Genomic DNA, 23,903 nt, shown 5'->3' on the forward strand with positions numbered 1-23,903 from the left:
CCTGGGGAGCACATCCAGAACGCGATGGGAACTTTCAGCAGCAGCAGCAGCATTCTCCTTGTGCGACAAGATGCGTTCTATGCCGCCTCCCGTCCGCATCACATTCCCTTTTAGAACGCAAGAGGCCCGTTCCAGGGCGAGTGCGATAAACTTCTAGATTATCAAAGCCAGTCATCTGCAAGTTCCTGCTCCTTGGATGGTAGTCCACAGCATGGGCAGATAGACTGCAGTAGCTCTCCTAAGGCCCAGCTCCATGGAATCTGTGTGAAAAGCCATAACTGCTGATGTTCCTAGCCTATGCCCATAAGGCCAGGTATGTATGCATGCGTGTGTGTGTGTGTGTATTATACAACTATACAGTATGCCACAGGGCCCATATTGTGCACTAAATTATATACATATCAGACTGGGATATGGCAGGCATGAGGGACCTGTATCCTCCTTCCACATGTCGATGAACTACAACTCCCCTCACCATTGCTCAGACTGGACAGAGCTGATGACAAGTACTGTAGTAGATCATGTTAATGTTTAGCCATAATGTTCTCTGGGTATCTTGTAACTCACTCAGAGCCCACATATACAGGTTAGGAAACACAATATATATTAACGGTATTGCTTTTAGCAATTTTCATTGCTTCTTAATTTCATTTCTTATGAACATCTATTTGTCTTTCAATATATATTCAATTACACATTGTACCTCCATTTAAACATTGTGGTAAATATTATTTAAATATTCCCATTTGTCTCTCAAGTTCTTGGGTGACTCATGGAGGAATCAGAGTTAGCTTTTGGCTCTCCTGCTGCTTTCCAAGACATACATCAGTTAGCAGAAATCTGAATGCTGAATTAGCGAGAACAATGGTTTGACTCACTAAGGCAGCTTCATATGTGAGAAAGAATTATTGCTCAGAATGTGCCACAGGTAAGGTCCACCTGGGCATTATTCTTACTATAAAGTAAACCGTGCCCTCCTCTCTTGTACAATAACCACACTATTTATCAGTAAAACAGGTGATGATAAATGGCAGTGATTAACCATAACCAAATCTGACTGCTAATATTTTGTTCAAGGAGACAAGCCAAAGGGTGTCCCAGTCTAGGAAAATGAAGCTAAATCTAGGCGTACTGAAAACTACCCTAAGTCAGGTAACATACTACCCTCCCTAACTGTCATCTTTCGGCCTCTGAGGGAGAGAGTAGGCTGACCCAGTACCATCAGGGGCTAGCCTGTAGACAGAGGCTCCTCCCTCCCTAACTGTCATCTTTCGGCCTCTGAGGGAGAGAGTAGGCTGGCCCAGTTCCATCAGGGGCTAGCCTGAAGAAGAAGAGCCCTCCCTCCGGTCCATCTGCCTTGGTCCAGGCCTCAGAGGGAGAGAAGAATGCTGGACCTGATTCCCTTCCCCCCTCACCATTCCCTTCTCCTTTTGTGTCGTGTCTTTTAGATTGTAAGCCTGAGGGCAGGGAACTGTCTGTTATCCCCTCTATTGTAAACCGCTCGGATTCCCAGTGATTGGGCCGTATATAAATAAAACCTATTATTATTATTATTATTATTATTATTATTATTATTATTATTATTATTATTATACTGTTTGTCTGACTAGCCTAGTATTGTGTACTGTCACCAGCAGATGCTCCTTTGTACTTGGCTTGAAGCAGATGTCAAAAAAACTATATCAAACACAGCTAGGAAAGCAAGCCTAAGGGAGGTGCCATTTTACATTCCTCACCTGCAACAGAAACAGTGAAGAAGGCAGAATCAGTGCCGGTGTCACACACAAACTCCCCTGTATCCTGCACCTGGGCTGAGGGAAGTATGAGCCATCGATGGGGGCCTTCACTCTCTAACAGCAAGCCTTCCCCCACTTCTACTTCCTCCCCATCTTTGTACCAGCGGACGAGGGCATTGGGGCAGGACAGTACACAAGACAGTACCACACGATCTGAGGCCTGGTAAGTGTGGGCTACATCAGCATTGGAGTGCACAATCTTCACAGGAGGCTCTATGGTGTGTGAAAGAGAAGGCACAAAATGTTTCAGGAATTAACAGCAGACTTGCAAGCTGGAGAACAAAGCCAGGGAGTGAGAGGATGAGGGTGCTCTACAGATAGCAATTCTTTATTCACAAGGTGAAAAGTAAGCATATCAGAAGTTTAACAAAGTAAAGGAAGCAGGAGGAACCACTGTACTATGGGAAACAGAAATCTGTTGGGCTGGACCACTTGGCTTGTGCACATGTGTGAGTCCTTCTCTCGCTCTCTCACACAGAGAACCAGAAAGAGAAAGAAATGTTAAAGGAAAATATTATTCTTTCTCAAAATATTGAAAACTCAGTGACTACTACCAATGGTGGTTCAGGAAGAATAAAAGAACTAAACACTTTGCACAATGCATCATCAGTTTATGCTACTCAACAACACACAATATTGTGATGGCAACTAACATAAATGGCTTTTTAAATTATTAGGTAACTAATGGAGAATAAAATGCCTTGGTAGACAAAACAGCTCAAAGCGCGACCCCTGTGTTCAGATTCAGCATATCTCTGGCCATCAGAAAATTGGTATTTACAACACAAGAAGTTATTCACAGTCATCGTTCCTCTGGTCATGAATTTCCAACAGGAAATTGTCTAAGGACATATCGTAAGCACTGGCTCAAAGAGATGGGGCAGTAACCCAAACCAGCATGGCAATTGCACTCTCTTCTCCATATCTACAGACCCCAGTAGACCAATGTAGCATTAGAAGCACCACCCCTCTCAGCCCCCATCAGCAGTTTCCTCCATTGTGTCCATTGGCTTGCTGCTGATAAAAAATTCACTAGAACCCAAACCCATTTTCAGCAGACCATGCAGTGTGAAGCAGAGAAAAACAAAATACTTGGAACTTGATTAGTGGACATTTCTCTACTAAGTAAAATTCATTAATCCTCTTACCTGCAACGCGGATGTTGAAGAAAACAGAATCACCACCTGCATCACACACAAACTCCCCTGAATCTGGCACCTGAGCTGAAGGTATGATTAGCTGGCAATGCAGACCCTCCCTTTCCAGCAGGAGGCCCTCACTGCCTTCCACTTCTTCTCCATCCTTATACCAGCACACAGGAGCATCTGGGCGAGACAGCTCACAAGACAGCACCACACGCTCTCCAGCCCAATAGGCATGGGTCTCATCCGCATTAGAGAGCACAACCTTTACTGGTGGTTCTGTGAATAGGGATTAGTAAGAATAGTCTTAGGAAACAACCCCCACCCCACTCAGACACACATGTACATATCAAATATTGGAGACTAGAATGTAACTGTCTAAGTCAGACATGCAGATTGTAATCCATGGGTCTGGCTCAAGACTCCACATCAGTGGGGTGGAGCCTTATTTTATTCCCAACAGCCAACTACCAAGTAGATGGTAGAGCCAGGGAAAAGCAACTGGCATAAAATTACAGGATCTTCCGATAGCAATATTAGAATTCAGTAATTCCTGGAAGGTGGGATGACTTGTTGATGAGTCAGAACAAAGCTTGCAGGGATTAAGAGAATTTGAAATTGTTTAATAGAATTCCATGTACATTGCCCAGGAGCAGGGGTGGGGAATATTTATTTATTTATTTATTTATTTATTTATTTATTTATTTATTATCCTGCCTTTCTCATGAGATAGGGACTCAAGGCAAATAACAGCAAATTTAAACCAATGCAAATTAAAAACAACACAAAAACACTTTTAAAAATATAGCCATATCATTTTTAAAAAAGCAAATTATAACAACACTAAACATTACAATAGTAAAATGTGTTAAAACTATATACAAACCTTAAAATCTGATTCCTATAAAGGTCTAAGCATTAGTCTCAGTTGGGAGCCAGCATTATATATTTTTAAGCACCAAGCATGCACAAGTTTAAAAAGAAAATCAAATTCAGGTCAAAGCAGCAGCTCAAGGCACTTGAGAGATCAACCAGTTGGGTCTACCAATCCTTAAAAATGACTGTTTTAGCTGATTATTTCATTATAGATATTATGAGTACAATTCTGTAATTTATACAGGGCATGTTATCTAGGTTTTCTTCAGGAAGTGCCAACAAACAGACTGGTCACCGTGTAGTTCTATTATAGCAAAAATTAACCCCCAAAAAGTCGCCTGGAGTACTTTTGTGCCACTAAATAGGCATAGCAGAAAACAGATTATCATTAAAAATGAAATTTTCTTAGTACAGTGGTACCTCGGGATACGAAATACCCAGGTTACGAAATTTTCGGGATACGAAAAAATCCCATAGGGAATTATTGTTTCGGGTTACGAATGTTTTTTCGGGTTACGAAAAAACTTTTGGTGCTTTTTTCGGCTTTTTCGCACGGAATCGCGGCTTTTCCCCATTAGCGCCTATGGCAATTCGGCTTACGAAGGCTTTTCGGGTTACGAAAGCGGCCGCGGAACGAATTAATTTCGTAACCCGAGGCACCACTGTATAGGAGATATTCACTCAAGAGTGCTGAATCCCAAACTACAGAATCATTATCATTAAACTTAACTTTCAAAATGAAACTATTGGAATCTGGGGGCTAATTTTCTGCTCTAGGACCAACTGGGGGCTGCATAGACTGTCCCACCCCCACCCCGACAATAATAAAAACAAAATTAGAAGTGGCTGGATATCCACTTCTGGTCTTGAAAAATAGTGTTTAACAGGTGCACTGCTGGTCCTGGGGGCTTCCTGGTGAAACAATCCTTTCCCCCTTTTATTTCTAGATGAAAATCAGTCCAAGAAAGTCTAGGAATGATGTCAAGGAATACACTTTGTCCATTCCTGGCTAAAATCCATGTCTGAGAAAAAGCAATAAATTCCACTGACCTGTAACAGTAATGTTGAAGAAGACAGAGTCACCACCTGCATCACACACAAATTCCCCTGTGTCTTGCACCTGAGCTGAGGCAATGACAAGCCTGTAGTGGCATCCTTCACTCTCTAGCTGAAGACCCTCACTCTCCTCTACTTCTTCCCCATCTTTATACCAGCGCACAGGAGCATTAGGGCGGGACAGTTCACAGGTCAATGTCACCTGTTCCGAAGCTTGATAGGTATGAGGTTCATCTGTATTGGAGCTCACAACCTGGACAGGAGGCTCTGGAATAGAAAAGGCACATCAAATACTGGGGAAGAACCATAGTTCATAGGAAACACACATGTTTTGCATGCAGAAGGTAGCAGGATCTGTACTCAACATTTCCAAGAAGTATTTGTTAAGAATCCTTTCTGAAGAGATGCTAAAAAATCAATTAAAACTATATGGCACTAGACAGAGCAATTGTCTTATTCACTTTAAAATGGCCTTTTGTTTTTGTAATTTGACAGTTGGTAATCAAGGCAGCCAGTATTGCATAGTGGTTTCAGCATTGGATTATGACTCTGAAGACAAGGGTTCAAATCCCCGCTCAGCCATGGAAACCCACTGGGTGACCTTGGGGAAGTCACACTCTCAGCCTCAAAAAACCCCATGATAGGTCTCCATAAGTCAAAAATTACTTGAAGGCACACAATAATTTAAGGAATGATACAAAAGTAAAGAATCCAACCTATTTCTGACCACTACTTTGCACCAATAAGATGTTTTACTTCCTTTACTACATGTTCTGGAATTGAAGCTATTCTGCCATCAGTTCCACTAAAAGAAGGCAGGATTGTTTTGAGCTGGGACTAGTCCCAATCCCAGGCATCTCAAGGTGTCAGTGTGATACTGAGACTAGCAGAAACCACTGTTATAAAAGAAGGCTTTATTGGTAATTGAAGGATGCATCAAGTATTTCATAGTAGAAAAAAAAGCAGTGCCTTCATTTAATAGAAGCCCCACGTCCTCTGAGGTGATGGGGGTTCCCAAAATACAAAGTATTTGTTTCAACACACATCCATCAAGTTCTAGGTTGGTACTGGCCTTATTTTTCCTATATTGATGAAGCCTGTGCCTCAAAGGTTCAAAGGAATAACTACTACATAGTACATGTTTTCTCCTCCCATCCAGAAATATCAGAAGAAGCTAGCTCTCCTGTGCTTACATGTTGAAATGCCAGGAAAAAGTAAATGGTTCAAAGAAATTTCTACTACAAGGAATCTGAAATTTCTCTCTGTCTATTCAGAGCCACATAATAGTATTTTGAGAATCAGGAAGGCACCCTCAACCTACTCCCCTAAGTAACACTTGCCAGATTCACTACAAATGATACCAGAGCAATGGGTAACATACAAAAATAAAGAATATGCAGAAAGTTTAGCAGCGCAAAGATACCTCTCACCTGTGACAGTAATATTGAAGAAGACAGAGTCACCACCCACATCACAGACAAACTCTCCTGTATCATGGACCTGGGCAGAAGGGATGATTAGCCGACAGTGGACGCCTTCTCTTTCCAATAGGAAACTATTGCTTTCTTCCACCTCTTCCCCATCCTTGTACCAATGGATGGAAGCATTAGGACGGGATAGCTCACAGCTTAGCACCACACGCTGGGAAACCTGATAGGTATGGGCATCTTCAGCATTGGAGTGTACAACTGTGATAAGTGGTTCTGAGTGCAAAAACACAAGTTATGAAGATTGCCTAGTTGCCACAAGTGTCTGTTGGATCTCCACAACTGAAAGCTGACTAATAAAATTCCAAAACAATAAAAGCTAGTTCAGCCTTGTCCCCATAGCTTGCGATTGTCCCAGTTCAGATAAGACAGCCACACTTCATTCTTTGCTTTCCTTTGCCCAAGGTCACCCAGTAGGTTTCCATGGCTGAGCAGAGAATCAAATCCTGGTCTCCGGGGCCATAGTCCAACACTTAAACCATTACACCAGGTTGACTCTCACTTGGAAAGATACTCTCTAGTATAATTGTCACATCAGCTAGAGATTTTTTAGCTGGATAATCAGGAAACACAAACTCAGTATACAGTACTACTTTGTAATGATCTGAGACGAATTATTTGTTGGTTATGTCTCTTTCTTTAAAATCTTCAAAAACCAGTTTAAAAAATGGTCATCTTTTGAGGAAGATAGCAAGTCTCCTGCACTTTCTTGCAGGAGGCAGGAGCTCAGGACGAGAGAACATTTGTGCCACCATCTCTCAGCTATATGGATTTTTGCATGCGAGACCTACAAGGCAGAATAAACTTTGAATATTGGGCTTTTCTTTTGGTAACTGCTTACTTCCTTTTAAGTTTTCAGAAGGTGTCATTGGATTTTCCAAGGCTTCTAAAGCAACATTTCCCTTTTCTTTCTTAATCATGCTTTACCATGATGGGGAGGGGAGGATGAAAAGAAACCTGTTTGACTACATTGCTAGCTGAAAGGCTTAGCAGGAATGAATTCTTGAGTGAAGTGAAGAGGCTGCTGCAAATGTCCTAAAAGCTTCCTTCAAAGGGTCTTTGGTTTTGTTCCCTTGAGGAGGAGCAGGTACACCTCTTAATCAAAGGGACATCAAACACAGCAGGCTAAATAAAAGTATACAGTCAAACAGGGCAGGGAAGGGCAAAGTGAGTGCTACCTCAATGTGTTCAAACATTTACCCTGTGTATCTTGTCAAAGGGAGGCTTTTGTTTTATCCTGTTAATACTATGTTTTCCTTTGACATTTGAATTGTGATAGGAATCCATGATGGCAGACCACTGGGTTTAAATCTCTGCTCAGTCATAAAGTCTTTGCCTTGCCTCAGGCAAGTTTTTTCCCCTTGGCCTCTGTAATTCATCTTGTAAAAGTTAAGTACTAATGCCTCTTCATAACAGCTGCAACATGAATGAGGTAAAGATTCTAAAGATGCAACCCTATATCTACAGAATATAGCAAGGTAGGTCCCACTGAACTCAGTGGGGCATTACACCTGAAGAGACATGCATAAAATTACACTGTAAAGCACTTACACTGTCAGCATTATTTACAATGTCTATAGAAATTTTCTGCATATACTATATAATATTTGACAATTGTATCTCAGCCTCACAACTACTACTTTGGAGATCAGGGTTTGATTCCCCACTGGGCCATGGGCAAGTCACACAGTCTCAGTCCCAAACTACCCCCACAATGAAAGACTTGCCTTAGGGTCATCATAAATCAGAAATGACTTGAAGGCACACAACAGCTACTCGCAACAATAATGTGAATTGGGTTAGGTTGAGAGAGAATTGCTTGCTGGTGGCTTGGTGTGGCCAGATGCAAAAAATATGGGTCTCCTCCAATTGTAATAGAAAAGGGAGCTACAGCTACTCAAATTCCCTCCTGTACACAACTATTAGGCAAATAAAAGCAAATAATAATAATAATAATAATAATAATTATAATAATTATAATAGTTTTCCCTTGGGAATTTGGAGACAAGCAACTATTTCATCTGGAATATGGAGCAGACACAAATATATCCCATAAGAACCCAAAATCAACATTCATTGTGAAAGATCCTGTTACTTCTCCCACCTCCTTAAAGAGATGGGGCTGGTGACAAATGGATAGAGGGCATTCCCTATAGCAGCAGCATTTTGGTCGAACACCCTTCACAAGGATGTCAGGTTTGCTCCCTCATTATTAACTCTTAGACAGCTGGCAAACACTCTGCTTTTCTACCAATGTTTGAGTAATTAATGCTGCTTTTTCATTTTAGAACCCCCATTTTACTACAGCATATGCATTTATCAATTTTGTTTTAGTTGTTTTTCTGGAATATTGTATTTTTACTGTTTTTACATTTTTACTGTAAATCACCTAGAGTGCTCATTTAAGGAGATTTTAAATTACCTCAAGTAAAATAAAACAAATCCACTATTCCCTAATGAAGCATCTGATATAGTAGGCTCTGTCCTACAAATTCTTATGCTAACATTAAAGTCTCTTTGGGGGTTTTCTCAACAGTGGAATCAGAAAAGGAATCTGGGAACAATCCCATATGTTCGAAGCAGTTATTAGTCTGGGGGCTTTATAGCACCATGGCACTACGGTGACATAGTGATGCAGCAACACCAACAGTGAGCATGCCCTGTTGTATGACCATTGGTGTCCTGGCATCATCCTGTTGTAGCTCCTTCTAAATGTGCATTTTTGCACACTGGAAATAATCCATTAATGACAACCTTTCACACACCAAACAGCAGCTTTTTACAGAACTCCAACCCCACTTCCTTCAAAGAGAACTCCATTACTGGATGGGATGTTGGTAGGTTGGGAGCACGATCAGCTAGTCTTTCTCTTGGTATTCCCAGGAGATTTGCACAGGGAATCCACAGACTACATCTGGCATTTGGTCTGAGAAGGTCACTCTCAGCTGCAGCACCCTATTGGGTTGGCACCACAATACCAAGACACTATGATGCTGTAGTGGCAAGGAAACAGCTAAAATGCCAAAGTACATCCTACTGCATGTGTTCAGATCAAAAGTTCATCTACACAAGATGGGGAAAAATGGTGGAGGCAGTATGGCCTTCTTTTCCTGTTCAACCTCTTGTGAGAAAAGATCTCACCCGGTTCCAAGCACTAGGTTGATGTGCTTTCCACCATGACATCACAATGGCAAAGCAGAAAAACAAAAAAAGGACCAATTGTGAAGAAAATGACCAAATGTGAAGCTGGGGGTGGAATAGGGGAGGAGGCTATGACATGGGTACTGCGGAAGAGAAATTGTGTGTGGAACGTGGTAATTGTGAGCTTATTGCAGAAAAGCGGCAAGTTGCAGTACAAATCAGAATTCCTACTGCAAAAGGCTGAAGCAGATTAATGTGCTAAAAAGGTGTAGTGTTGTAAAGCCCTAAGAGTTCTTTAGTAGCTGGCTGTGAAGACATAAATACCACAAAGGGACCACATCCTGGGAGCTAAGCTGGTGTCAGCCCTGGTTAATACTTGGATGGGAGACCACCAATGAATAATAGTTGCTGTAGGTTATATTTCAGAGGAAGGAACTAGCAAAACCATCCCTGAGTATTCTTTGCCAAGAAAACCCTATAAAATTCAGGTGATCAACAGAAACCAGCAGGCAACTTGAAAGCACATTACACACAGAGGCATGTGGGGCACACTGCTAGTGTGAGTTAGAGGAACAGTGAAACCATTAACAACTGAAGGTGCCAAAGGAGGACAGAGATATCAGAACTTTTGACTCTAAGAACTTTATCGCACTGCGTTCCTTCCACCCGTTCTGAGAACGGAACGGAAGGAGCAGGGCCGAGTGCAGAACGAGTGGGGGACGGATTTTACCGCACGCATCCATCCCTCATTCATTCCGTTCCCCCTCTCTTCTGTTCTTAATCCGTTCCAGAGGGGGAAATTTTTGAGAACTGTTCTGAACAGTTCTCAAAAAGCGTCCCCTCTGGAACGGAAGGGGCAGGGAAGAGAGGGGGAACGGAACGAGTGAGGGACGGGTGTGTGCGGTAAAATCCGTCCCCCACTCATTTCCGTTTCCTGCTGGGCCGGGCCGAGAACCCGGTGCGATAAACTTCTAACTCTCTGGGACAATTTAGTGCTTAATTCCATTAATTTCCACAAATATTTGAAATCAGTGCTGATCAGCCATATCCAGGCCTCACTTCCTAACAGAAGCACTACATCATGCAGATCTGATCCAATTCAAGGGTTCTGCTATGGCAAGCCTCCCATTCTAATTTAGTCAATGGAAAGGGAAAGCCCACCTGAATACCAAGTGCTGTGTGCTATATTTCAGAGGAAGGAATTGGCAAAACCACCTCTGAGTATTCCTTGCCTAAGAAAACTCTATGAAATTAATGGGTCACAAATGGGTAAGTCATCAGGTGACATGCACACACACAACAGTGTAGGACACATTTTGAGGGTGCCTCTTCATTTGGGAAAAATTGCTGACCTGTAACAGTGATGTTGAAGAAGATAGAATCTGTACCAATGTTGCATACAAATTCTCCTGAATCCTGCACTTGTGCAGAAGTAATAACTAGGCAGTGGCGAGGCCCTTCACTTTCCAGCAGGAGACCTTCTCTTTCTTCCACTGCCTTCCCATCTTTGTACCAGTGCACAGGAGCATCAGGGCTGGATAATTCACAGGCCAGTACCACACGTTCTGTGACCTGATAGGCATGGGTCTCCTCAGCATTGGTGTGAACAACCCTCACAGGAGGTTCTGCAGTGACAAAAAGATACAATGATGGCAGAAAATGCAGCCAATACTCACAGGGAAAATGAAATTATCTGCTGATTTTTGAGCTAGGGGAGGAAAGGATCAGCTTCAGGTCAGGTCCAAAAGGCTCTACTGTCTGAAGTGAAGGAAAGGATGGCACTTCCACTTCCCACATGAAAGCCAGTCAGATTCACAGCTGAAGCTTATTTCAGCACTCATTGAGTTCATTATACCTGAAGTCAGCAAACTAATGCAAAGGGTGCAGGGCAGGCTGCATGGAATACGTACAGCTTTGTTCTCTAAGGATATTATTAGACAAGGGACATTGGAAGTATAATCCAATGGCAATGTGAACACAATTATGGGTTTTCACATTATTGCGTGATAGACTACCACACGCAATTTCGGGCAATGGGAAGTCAGTCCGAACACAATCATGGGGTTTCACGTTATTGCATGAGAGGTGATTACACACAATTTCGGGCAGTGGCAAGCTATTTTCAGGCAATGGGAAGTCAGTTCGAACACAATTCAAATTCACGTCAATTTGTTGAATTAGCGAATTCACGTCAATGCGTTCTGGCCCCACTTTCTTTTTATTTGAAATTAAGAGAAATTCCTCCTGTGTGATAAACTCCTAAGATATCCCTGCCAAACCCAGCCCCACAGCATCTGCTAACTAATGTGATCACTTCACTCTATATTATGGTAAGAAGTGCCCTGATCGGCTTCCAAATGAAACTCCTACTGGCAGTGGATGTAGAAATCTAAGAGTATCAAGGAAAAGCTGCCACATGCTGCTTATTTCAAGCAACAACTTAGTTTGTAAAGGTATGGCCTTATTCTAAGGCAAACTGAGCCTTCAATCAATACATCCCTCTTATATTTCCCACTGTTCCTTTTTTTTTGGGGGGGGGGGGGGGGGGTAAGACAGTACTTCTTTTGTCCTAAATTATGGAATGGCCTGTTGGAGGAGATCCAACATATTACCAACCTTGATCTCTTCCGACAGGCTTTCCCCAATTAACCCATGTTTGCCTATGACGTTCTGCTTCTGTTATGATGGTTTTAATGGTTAATGATTTTAACTGTATTTATAGTTTTATTATATTATAATTATGTAGTTTATTTTATGAAGGGGTAATGGGATGTATTTTACTATGTTGTATGTCTGTTATTGTATGTCACCTTGGAAGAGGAAGGATAAAAATTATTATTATATTATTATTATTATTATTATTATTATTATTTTAATAAATAAATAATAAAATCTTTATTTTTATCCCGCCCTTCCAGGAAGATCAGGGCGGCTTACAAAAGTGCAACGAATGCACACAAATACAATTAAAAACAATAAACATCAAACACAATACAATAAAACTAAAAACAGGAATAAAAGCCCCGTCGCCCACCCTCATGGCCACGGAAGAGGAGGGGAGGCCCACAGGATCTTAATCGGGGAATGCCTGCTTAAATAGGAAGGTCTTAAGATCCTTCCTAAATTGGGCCAGGGTGGTAGATGAGCGGAGCTCAGTGGGCAGCGTGTTCCAAAGGGCTGGGGCAGCTATAGAAAAGGCCCTTCTAGACGTAGAAGCAAGCTTGGCCCCAGGCACCTTCAGCAATTGCTGCCCAGACGTTCTGAGGGTGCGAGGCGGATTGTATGGGGAGAGGCGGTCCTTTAGGAATCCTGGGCCCAAGCCATTTAGGGCTTTATAGGTGATAACCAACACCTTATATTGAGCTCGGAAGCGAATGGGCAGCCAGTGAAGATCTTTAAGTACAGGTGTTATGTGGCTGGTCCTGGACGCACCAGTGACCAGCCGGGCTGCCATATTCTGTACCATTTGAAGCTTCCGAGTTTGGTATAAGGGTTGCCCCATGTAGAGTGCATTGCAGAAGTCCAATCTCGAAGTTACCAGAGCATGTACCACAGTTTCTAGGTCCCTCCGGTCCAGATATGGGCGCAGCTGGCGAATCAGCCGAAGCTGGTAACAGGTGCTCTTGACCGTCGCATTCACCTGAGCAGTCAGATGAAGCGACGAATCAAGAAGCACTCCCAGACTGCGCACAGAGTCCTTCGCAGGGAGCGTGACCCCGTTTAGGACAGGTGGAACCACAGCCATTCCTGGACCGGGGGAACCTATCACTAGTACCTCCGTTTTCTCTGGATTCAGCTTGAGTCGGTTTTTCCTCATCCAGTCCATTACTGACTCCAGACAGGCCTCGAGAGGAGAGACGCCATCCCCGGTCACTGCATCAGTCGGAGACATAGAGAAAATAATCTGGGTGTCATCAGCGTACTGATAACCCCGCGCCCCATGTCTCCGGATGATCTCTCCCAGCGGTTTCATGTAAATGTTAAATAGCATGGGAGACAGAATGGCTCCTTGAGGGACCCCGGTTTTAAGGGGCCTCTCGTCGGAGCACACGTCCCCCAGCTGCACCATCTGGGACCTCCCAGAGAGGTAGGACCGGAACCACTGGAGCACAGTGCCCCCGATTCCCACCTCAGCCAGGCGTCCCAGAAGGATACCATGGTCTATGGTATCGAAAGCCGCTGAGATGTCCAAGAGCACCAACAGGGACACGCTTCCCCGGTCAGCACTCAGACGGAGATCATCGACCAAGGCGACCATGGCCGTCTCAACCCCGTGACCCGCCCGGAAGCCAGTTTGAAATGGATCCAGATAATCCGTTTCATCCAAGACCGACTGAAGCTGGAGCGCAACCGCCACACTAACTTTTGTCCACACTAACAAAATTCCCCACAACTTACCATCCACAGTCACCCTGAAGCTGATAGAGTCATCACCTGCATCACATGTATATGTCCCTGAATCCAAAGATGAGACTGAGGGAATCAATAACCTGCGGATGCAGCCTTCTGACTGGACAAGAAGGGCACCATCATCCAAAGGCACAGGATTCCCTTCTTTGAACCAGAAGATGGGAGCATCAGGTGTGGACACTTCACACTCCAGAAGCAGAGGCATCCCAGCCAAAAGTGTTCTGAGTCTCCTGGCCTCAGGCACTGGGGTGATGCGCACCTGTGGTGCTGGAAAGACATAGTGTGTAAAGCCAATACAAAACATTAATTTCATACCCATGTGCTAATGCTGCAGTAGCACTGACTGAAAACATCTCACAAATCATGTACAAAATACAAATACCATGTGTGAAAGCCACACAGGTGACTTATCTTGCAACAATACTGTGTTTTTGAGCACTTAAGACTTCAGACTGGCTGTAATTGCATCATCTGTGGGAGGGAACTTTATCTACTAGATAAAGAATGTCCTCCCATGCTTGGCAAAATTGGATTGTGTCAGTTTTGCTTTGGTCTTTGCAAAGATGAAAGCAACACAGAGAAATTCAAAATAAATGAAGCTTTTTCAAATGAACTATTATCACAGGGGGGGTGACGAAGTTTAAAGAGAGCAAATGTAAATGTCTGGAAGGACTGATATTCTTACATACCATTCTCAATTTAAAAGTTCTTAGTTGCAGGACATCCATTGGGAATAACAGCTAGCAACACGGTGATATTTGTTACACTTACAGTATATCCTGCTTTCCTCCCAATAAATTTTAGGCAATGTACATGCCTCTCTTCCTTCACACTTTATCATCACAACAATGCTGCAAGATGAGTCAAGATGAGATGAAGTGTGACTGGGCCAAAGTTGCCAATGAATTTCATTAATCAGTAGAGGCTGGAATCTGAATTTCCCACATTTCAGTCTAGCACTCTAACCACTGCTACACACTGGTTCATGGCATGGGAATCCATTATCCAAACTCACCTTTTTTTCTCTCTCTCTAAAGCAGCTATGAAGTGCTCCAGTTTGGACTTGGATAATAATACTAGGAGCAAGATGAGAAAATTCCTGCCTTCCTGAAGGTCTCACAACAAAAACATACACTATGGCAAGAGCACTGGGGTGTTTTATTTTTTGTATGGATGGTATCTTGAACATGTTGAAGATAGATAGGGTGATGTTCAACCTGCTGAAAAAACTCAACCAAAGGCTCACCTTGTACATGCAAAATGGCACATTCCTTTACACCACTGGCCTCAAATCGAACCTCAAAACCATTGGCAGATAGCTGCACATCTCTAATCTTCAAGGCATGGTCTGTTCCACAGTATGTGATCTGGTACTGCTGGTCTTCCTCTTCCTTTTCTAACTTTTTTCCATTGAAGAACCAGCAACCAGATGTGGTGACTGAAAGCTGCACTGAAAAAGTAGCATCCTCACCAGTATGTACTGTAATATCTTGTAGTCCTCTTTGCACATGGGCCCTGGGAACTGCAACAACAGACAGAGATTGAGGGAATCAGCCTAAAAGGGATGATGTGTGCATGCATACATGCGGTGGTGTCACTAGAGTTGGCATCACTCAGTGCGGTAACTCATAGTGTCATCCTCCCACCCCTGACCTCTCATACCACACCATACAGAATCCTTAGTAATGTTTTTTATACTAATGATACTCATAAATCATAATTCCCATATCACTGAATGTAATGGCAATAGTTATGACATAAACAACTAGCAAAATTAAAATTATGCCTTTAAATTACTATATCATACACACAGCCCAAATGTAATTACAAGCACATTGTTTCATGTGATTAAAGTGAAAATTTGATAATATGTGATGTTTTTAAAGAATTTTTTTTTAAAAAATTGAAAATTTAAATTTAATTTTTCTAAAAGACCTGGGGCCTCTCCTTTCTCTTTCAACTGAGCCTTGCCCCACTTACACCATCTCTTCAGCATTTTAAAGGGACATAGGCGAACACTACAATCTATTTCTGACCAAAGTCAGATGTTTGGGGAGCAGTGGTGTCACGCCCCTTAAGATGTCACCTAGTGTTGCCCGTACCCTCGCACCCTCCTCAGTACACCCCTGCACACATGCACAATCAGAATGCAGGGATGTTCAGACTCTGCAAGAAAAGAAATGGAAGGCACACAATAGTTTGAATGTATGGGATGAGTACACATGAAAAACAAAGAGAAAGAAAGATAGTACCAGTAGGCAACACTTCACCATGGTAGAAAATCAGATTGCATTGTCTCACTTAGTAGATGTTTCTGACCTTCTCCTCCTGCCCAACTGGACATTTCCTCCTACTACAAATTAACTATTTTAAATTGGGCCAGAAGTAGCGAAGTGCTCCATGAAGCTAGAAGAAAAGTTCTGTCTCTGTGTGTATCCATGTGCCCATGTGGTTTTGTGCATTTAAATTTCACCTTACAGTGAAGCTGAGAAGTGTTGAGGAAAAGTAGATGTCCAACCAGCCTTGAAATCATGTGACCTCATCTCTGTCCAGACTTAGAAGTGTGGAATCTAGCTGTGCTAATGTAATTGCAAGTGCAAAGGCTTTCAGAATAGGTTAAGTGACACTCTCATATTATTATTACAGTCAGCCCTCCACATTTGCAGCTTTGACTTTTGCAGCTTTGATTATTCATGGATTTGATTAATGCATTATTTCTAGGTCCTCCATTGTGACTTTATGGCCAGTTTGTGCTGGAAGTCATGCTGGATGATCTAAAGATTCCATCTTTTCATGTCATCTCATTATACTGTACATCCAAACTACAATAGACTCAGTATAATCACTAGAAAACATACAGGTTAGTTAATAAGAAAAGATAGCTAATACAGGTGCCCTGAATTAGCAGTTCTAAGCAATAGCAATAGCAAGTACATTTCCATACCACTTATCAGTGCACTTAAACACTCCCTAAGCTGTTTACATGTGTAAGCTAATTGCCTCCAACAAGCTGGGTACTCATTTTAGCGGCCTACAGAAAAATGCAAGGCTGACTAGATCCTGGGATCCAACTCACAACCTTGTGGCTGGGAATAGGGTATTCCTTCCTTTCCAAAGGTGAGCATAGTTTGTCAGTCAGGTGGATCATTAAGGGCAAAGAAAGTAAAGAAGTCAACTATATACATAAAGTTTTTAAATCATCGGAACAGCACTGATGAACAAACCAGTGGCAAATCTAATCTACTGTTCTGTTCAATCAATGGCAAGCCAGATGCCTATGGGCAGCCTACAAGGAGAATGTGAATCAATATTGCCTTCTGCAGAGTAGAACAGGTCTTTTTAGTGAGGAAGCCACTGGGAAAGTATAGAGAATGGTATAATGGAAGAATCCTGCAGCTGTGTAATAAAGCAACCACATGAGAAAATGGTGATGCTTTTAACACCTGTATTTGTTCATGCATATTTAGAGGCAGAAAAGCTTACCAAGATGAACAGATCCTGGGAATTCCACATGCTCGCTGCATCCATACTGATTGGAAGAGCACACACGGAAATGGTAGTCACCTTCCTGTGGCACACCATCACCCAGAACTTCAACCATGCTGGCAACGTCTGTAGTCAGGCATGACACCCACTCATCCTCTCCCACAGCCTGCCTCTCAAGGATATAACTACTTGGTGGACTCCGGTGCATGTCAGGTGGTGGACACCATGTTAGAAGGGCAGAATTGCTGTGTGATGTGCACATTCTTGCTGCCACAGGTGCACTTGGTGGGATTCTCTTGGCACCTGGAGAAAATAAGTCACTTCTGTTACCTCCTTGCTTCTTTAACCAGTTGGTCCAGTCAACAGCCAGGTAATTGCAGATAAACTAACTGAAGTTTCTAAAACATCTTCAAAGGAAGACTTATTGAATAATTATATATTACAGAAGTCAATCTTAGGTGTTTTCATAGTATGGATACTCAGTTTATTCCTACCCAGAAAAGGCTGAACAACACACTTGTCACACCAATCTAACTTGAAGAAAGGGATTGCTTGCCAGAGAGGCTACCTAGACCTTTAGTGGCAAAGCTGGATTGAGGCACAGACTACTTGCGGTTACAGGAAGAAGTAACCTCAGACTACAAATCTGCACTTCTACGAGAAGTATAGTCCCACCCACAACACATCAAACCCCTTCCTGCCACAAAGAGGAGAAAGAGAGCAGTTTCTGGGCAGCCATTTTGAGTGGGCAGGAAGCCCACAGTCCTGTTTCAGTGATTACCTAAGACTTCTCAGTATGGACACTGAGGGAATTGCCACAGTCACCTGCAACACTTGTAGATGTTCATCTTCTTGCCTAGGGATGTGGGAAACTTCACCTGCAACAAGTGCAAGTTGGTAGCCCTCTTAGAAGAGAAAGTCCAGCAGCTGGAGGGCTAGATATCTGCACTTCAGCATCTTAGGGAGAAAGAGGTTTTCCTGAACAGAACAGACCAGACGGTATTGGACAGGGACCACACAGAGGAAGTTGCTGGGGAGGAGGGGGTCATTTCATATACACAGGAGGAATGTCACACAGAGAAGTAAGGAAACCAGGATTGTTCTGGGAGCTTGCAGCTACAGAATCAATTTGAAGCTCTTTCCTTTATCAAGGAGGATGAAGAAGAGCAACATGGACAGACTTCAGAGACAGAGCGGGGGGGGGGGGGGGCTGAGAGTACCACCACAGGGAACAGTCACTGCTAAGACTCAGAGGAGGTGTATGGTCGTGGTAGGGGACTCTTTGCTGAGGGGTACAGAAGCAGTGATTTGTAGGCCTGACAAGATGTCTCGAGAGGTGTGTTGTCTCCCTGGGGCAAAGATCCGTGATGTGACAGAGAGGCTGACAAGACTGGTCAAGCCTACTGACCAATACACCTTCCTTTTGGTCCACGTGGGAACCAATGATACTGCAAGACACAGCCTTCAGAATATCAGTAAGGATTACGAGGCTCTGGGTAGGAAGCTGAAAGAAATGGATGCACAGATAGTCATCTCGTCTCTTCTGCCAGTTGAAGGGCACAGTCCAGGAAGGGAGAGGAAAATAGTGGATGTAAACAACTGGCTCTGCAGATGGTGCTGTTGAGAATGATTGGGATTCTTTGATCATGCGCTGCGGTTCCATGAGGGAGGACTTCTGGCAAGGGATGGGTTACATCTCACACCAGTTGGCAGAAACATTATTGCCAACAGTCTCAAGAATGCATTGATTGAGAGTTCCTGCATGGCAGGGGATTGGACTGGATGGCCCTTGTGGTCTCTTCCAATTCTAAGATTCTATTATTCCCATATTGCTAAGAGTGCATTTTCAGCCATTGGCCTTCATCCAACAAATTCCTGATGCTAGGCAATGAAAAGGTAAAGGTAAAGCAGGGGTAGGCAACCTGCGGCCCGCGGGCCGGATGCGGCCCGGCGAGGCCTTGGGACTGGCCCCAGCCCGGTCCTGCTGCCGATTGCCGCCAGGGCCTTTGGCCTCTCGCGCACAGGGGCAAGGGGGGCAATTGTCTATAGACGCCTCAGAAACATGCATTTATATTAACATTTTTTTAAAAATCAGCATTTTTTTTGGCGTGTCCTCCACTTTTTTAAAAAAAGTGTCTACCATTTGAAAATGTTACCCTACATTTGTCCCGGTTTATTTATTTATTTAAAAAATTAATTATTTATTTTTGGGCTTCGGCCCCCCAGTTGTCTGAGGGACAGCAACCCGGCCCCCGGCTCAAAACGGTTGCCTACCCCTGAGGTAAAGGTTTCCCTTTTGACATGATTGTCAAGTCAGTTCCAACTGTAGGGGGCAGTGCTTATCTCCATTACTAAGCTGAGGGAGCCAGCATTGTCAAAGATGACCCATGGACATGTGGCTAGCCTAACTGCATAGAACGTTCTTATCTTCCCACCAAAGAGGTAGCTATGTATCTACTTGCACTTTTACATGCTTTCCAACTGCTGGGTTGGCTTCCCAATTCACTAGTCAACAGTTCTGTGGCTATGTGGGCACATGGTGAAAGAGAATTTAAGGTGATGCTGCAACTAGCATCACCAGTTCAAATAAATCTATTTCTTCATTAATTAGATTTGAAGTCTTAGGAAGGAGGGAAGTCTTTGGGGAAGATTCCCCATTAGTACACCTGCTTGAGCTTAAATCTTAACCACACATTATGCAAAGTTTTGTGTTTTTCTGTCTAACACTTGAGCTTATATTTTTAACAGAAAAGAAAATTTTAACAACAACCATAAAAAGCATGAAGAGATGATTGACTCTTTTCACCCTGTGGATGGGAAAGCAGCTTGGGGATGCTATTTTGAGCAAAGAAACAGCAATTTATTAAGCAGCTCTCTCCATATTACATCACCATTACTGCAGCCTCAGAGACTGATTTTCAGTAACTAAACAAGTAATCAAGGGAATACGCAATTGGATGCACCTCAAAAAACACAATTAAAAGATTGTTCATTAGTACAAGTAGCGCTCATATTTAACTTGGTAGATCAAAATGAAGTTTGACAGAAATTGGGAGCTTTCTGTTTGTTTCAATTTCCAGCATCTTCCAGAATTGTTAAGTAAAATTTCATTTTGAGTTGCACTTTCAATATATATATATATACATAAAGCTGCAGTCCCACTGACTGATTTTAAGTGCAACTTCATAAATATAAATGTGTTAAATTCAGTGTCATTAAGCACCATACAGATTCCAATTGTTGCAAGCAGATATGCATTTCTCCCTCTCAGTGTACATGAGAATTTTTCCTCCTGTTTCAATTTCAGTTCTAGAGAAAAATGTATTTATAATGGAAATGGAGCCTTTAATCATACTTCAGTAACTTACCACTCAGCATTAATAATCACATCAAATTAATTGACTGATATTCCTTTCAAATGCTGAAAACTGCATATATGGGCCTTCAGGTAGTTTCCGCCCAACCTTGGTTATATTAACTGCACCTTTAGTTTCTACAGTACTGCAGCATCAGGTAGTACTACATTAGCTACCTGACTATGCCACATTACCTAAAGATTCGCTGAGGTCCTGAAGAGGACACCTAATATGCAAAACAGAGGAAATAGAGATATTATGTATAGGGGAGCTAAATACCCTAATGAAACTAGATCCCATCTGATCTTGGAAGCTAAGAGGGTCAGCCCTGGTTAATACTTAAATGGGAGATCACCAATGAACTTAAATGGGAGCTCACCAATAAATACCAGGTGCTGTAAACTATATTTCAGAGTAAGGAACAGGCAAAACCATCCCTCAGTATTCCTTGCCAAAGAAAACCCTATAAAATCCATGGGGCTACCAGGAATCGACAGGTAACTTGAAGGTTCATACACATAAACAGGGATGTGGGACACATGCCAGTGTGAGTTAGAGGGATAATGACACCACTAACAACTAAAGGTGCCACAGGGGGATGGAGATATCAGAGCTTTTGATTCTAACTCTCTAGGTCTGTTTAGTGATTAGTTCTATCCACATCCACAAATATTTCAAATCAGCACTGATCAGCCATATCCAGGCTTCACTTACTAACGGAAGCACTACATCATGCAGATCTGATCCAGTTCCAAGGTTCTGCTATGGCAAGCCTCCCATTTATGTAGCATCAATTCTAATTTTGTCAAAGGAAAGGGAAAGCCCTTTTTACCCTTGAACTATAAAGCAGCTGGAAAATTCTGCAGAGAAGGTGAGTTCTTTCTTACCATCATGAGGAACCATGCCAGTAGTCCTAGCAGTTGTTCAAGATGTTGATGCTGCCAGCAAGAGTGATAGACTCCTAAGATGAGTGATAAACTCAAGTAAGCTCTGCCTTATGTCAAGAAAGGCCTTATCAACATGCAGGTGGTAGCAACTGCAAAAAGGAACATATCAACGCCACTCTTTTGGTGCAGTTCTTCCATTTGAGGAGAGCTGCTTCGGGGGGAGGGGGAGGGCTACTCTATTATTTTTTTATGAATGGAAAGTTACATTAGGATTTCTCTAGCACAGGAATCCTCTGTGTAGATATTCTTGGTTGTCTATGGTCTGGGCCTAGAGGAAGGTGGTTCCTGGGCATAGGAACAAGTTATTCAGGGTTAGGGAGGATATTATATTACCCAGTACAAGAAAATAAGACACAGGGAAAGGGACTAGCAAAGGGAGAGCCTTATGGCATACTTATTTTCTGATGTGCCATATGCTAGCCATCCTCCAGCCAGGAATTAGTGGGTGTACTATCATCCAGCCAATTGACCTTTAGGTGTTCGTGATGAATGAAGGGCTGGTTCTCAATAAAATGTCACCTAACATGGCTGAGAAAACTGGTATGGTATAAATGAGTGAACAAACTTGTATGAGTGAACAGTGGGTGTGGGGGGATTCTCCTAACTGATGTGATGTGGTGGTGGATACACACTGAACCTCAGTTATGGATTGAATGAACTCCAGTTCTCTCAAGTTTAATATATGTAAGACTATTAATATATGATTCTTCAGTCCAGATGGGAGGGCTGCAACACAGTTCTCAATGGTCACAAACACCATGAAGTAACAAGTGCACAGCATACTGGTCCTTTTTGAATGCATTATGGCTACTGGAGACACAAGTAACCTGTATGACATCTACAAGTGCTGTGAAGCCACTTTTTAAACTTGCTTTGACATTAAATGCAACATCAGAGGCCCCCTTTTCCATTTCTCCACCAAGAAATGTTCACAAAGTAGAGATGAGAGAAGAGAGTTCTTCTTTGATAGCTCCCAAATTATGGAATGTTCCCCAGGAATGCTCACATGCCCCAATTTTGTCACTTCTTGAGCACCAGGCAAAGACACTTCTCCTTTCCCCCAACATTTGGATAGTTTAATGATCTAATCCTTACAATTTTGTTTGCTTTCTTTTCAGGCTTTTTCATTTTGGGGTGAGGGTGGGGGTTACATTATCTTTATGATGGGTAAATTTAGGAGATTATAGTACCTGCAAATCCCGCCAGGATAGATATGGGATTGAAAAGTCAAAAACAGGTGTTATCACACGCAACTGAGGCTGGGCAAGTGCAATCCATCTACAGCTCGGACCCCAGCCATGCTTAACCAGTAGCTTTTCAAAAACAGTTTTTGAAAATAATCTGGATAAGCACAGCTGGGGTCTGGGCTGCAGACAGGTTGCACTCGCCTGGCCTCAGCTGCGTGCAATAACACCTGGTTTTGACTTTTCAGTCCTGCGTCTATCTCGATGGGATTTGCAGGTGCAATAATCTCCTTAGTTGAAGTTTATGTTGTAAATTGCCTTCAGACTTCTTTACTGTGAGAAGGTATACTGTATATAAATATTTTTAAATGTGAAATGAAACTAAAATAGAAACAGGCTTTACTCTCAGTAAAGGGATGGCTTTTAGAATTGTTCAGGTCAAAGGCCAGATGTAATAGATTTTATGATTTGTTCGATTTCACCTCCTCAACCCTCAGCCAGTCCCATCACCTCTCTGACTCACATTTGACACGGAGCTGTGCTGAAGTTTGTGATTCGCCCGCTGTGAAAGTGATGACTCCAGCATCATGCCGTGACACGTGTACCAGCACTAGAAGATGGGTTTTGCCAAAGCTCCTGATGAGGGTGTGTGATGCTTCCACCAGTTCCTGCCCATTACGCCCCCAGCTTGGGGCTTCTACAGGTTCCCGTGTCTCCACATAAAAAGCGGCATTTTCACCTTCCATCACATCCAGCTTTCGTGGCAATCGCTTTACTATCAGCCCTGTGGGGAAAGGTTTTGGCTGTTATCTTGACAGTTTTAACAGTGCTCTAATACAATGCTATCCAAAGTGATAGTCTGTGAACCAGTGCTGGTCTGTGAGCCATTTGGTACTGGTCAACAATGAGTTTTCAGAACAGTGAGCAAATATGATGATAATAATATGGCACAATGTGGGGGAAAAATGCCAGACCCAATCACATAAGATAGCTTGAGAAGTATTTTCCCAGTGCCACTATTA

General features: G+C 42.8%; 1 protein-coding gene across 7 annotated transcripts in view; it reads right to left on the minus strand.

Moving 5' to 3' along the window:
* OBSL1 (obscurin like cytoskeletal adaptor 1) overlaps positions 1-23,903 on the minus strand; it is a 74,927-nt gene that overhangs the window by 38,714 nt on the left and 12,310 nt on the right. For 5 of the 7 annotated variants that reach the window (XM_042447027.1, XM_042447025.1, XM_042447023.1 and 2 more), the window contains 9 exons: positions 23,405-23,665; positions 17,392-17,697; positions 15,155-15,430; positions 13,897-14,175; positions 10,851-11,123; positions 6,301-6,573; positions 4,865-5,137; positions 2,945-3,217; positions 1,737-2,009 (listed from right to left, as the gene is read on the minus strand). In XM_042447027.1, the coding sequence (XP_042302961.1) occupies positions 1,737-2,009; positions 2,945-3,217; positions 4,865-5,137; positions 6,301-6,573; positions 10,851-11,123; positions 13,897-14,175; positions 15,155-15,430; positions 17,392-17,697; positions 23,405-23,627 (2,449 nt within the window). In that variant the 5' untranslated portion in view covers positions 23,628-23,665. Of the gene's footprint in view, positions 1-1,736; positions 2,010-2,944; positions 3,218-4,864; positions 5,138-6,300; positions 6,574-10,850; positions 11,124-13,896; positions 14,176-15,154; positions 15,431-17,391; positions 17,698-21,637; positions 21,712-23,404; positions 23,666-23,903 lie in introns of those variants that run through there. The other 2 variants (XM_042447026.1, XM_042447029.1) reach the window with 2 other exon arrangements.

The sequence above is a fragment of the Sceloporus undulatus genome, chromosome 1, assembly GCF_019175285.1.
Source record: "Sceloporus undulatus isolate JIND9_A2432 ecotype Alabama chromosome 1, SceUnd_v1.1, whole genome shotgun sequence".
NCBI classification, from domain to species: Eukaryota; Metazoa; Chordata; class Lepidosauria; order Squamata; family Phrynosomatidae; genus Sceloporus; species Sceloporus undulatus.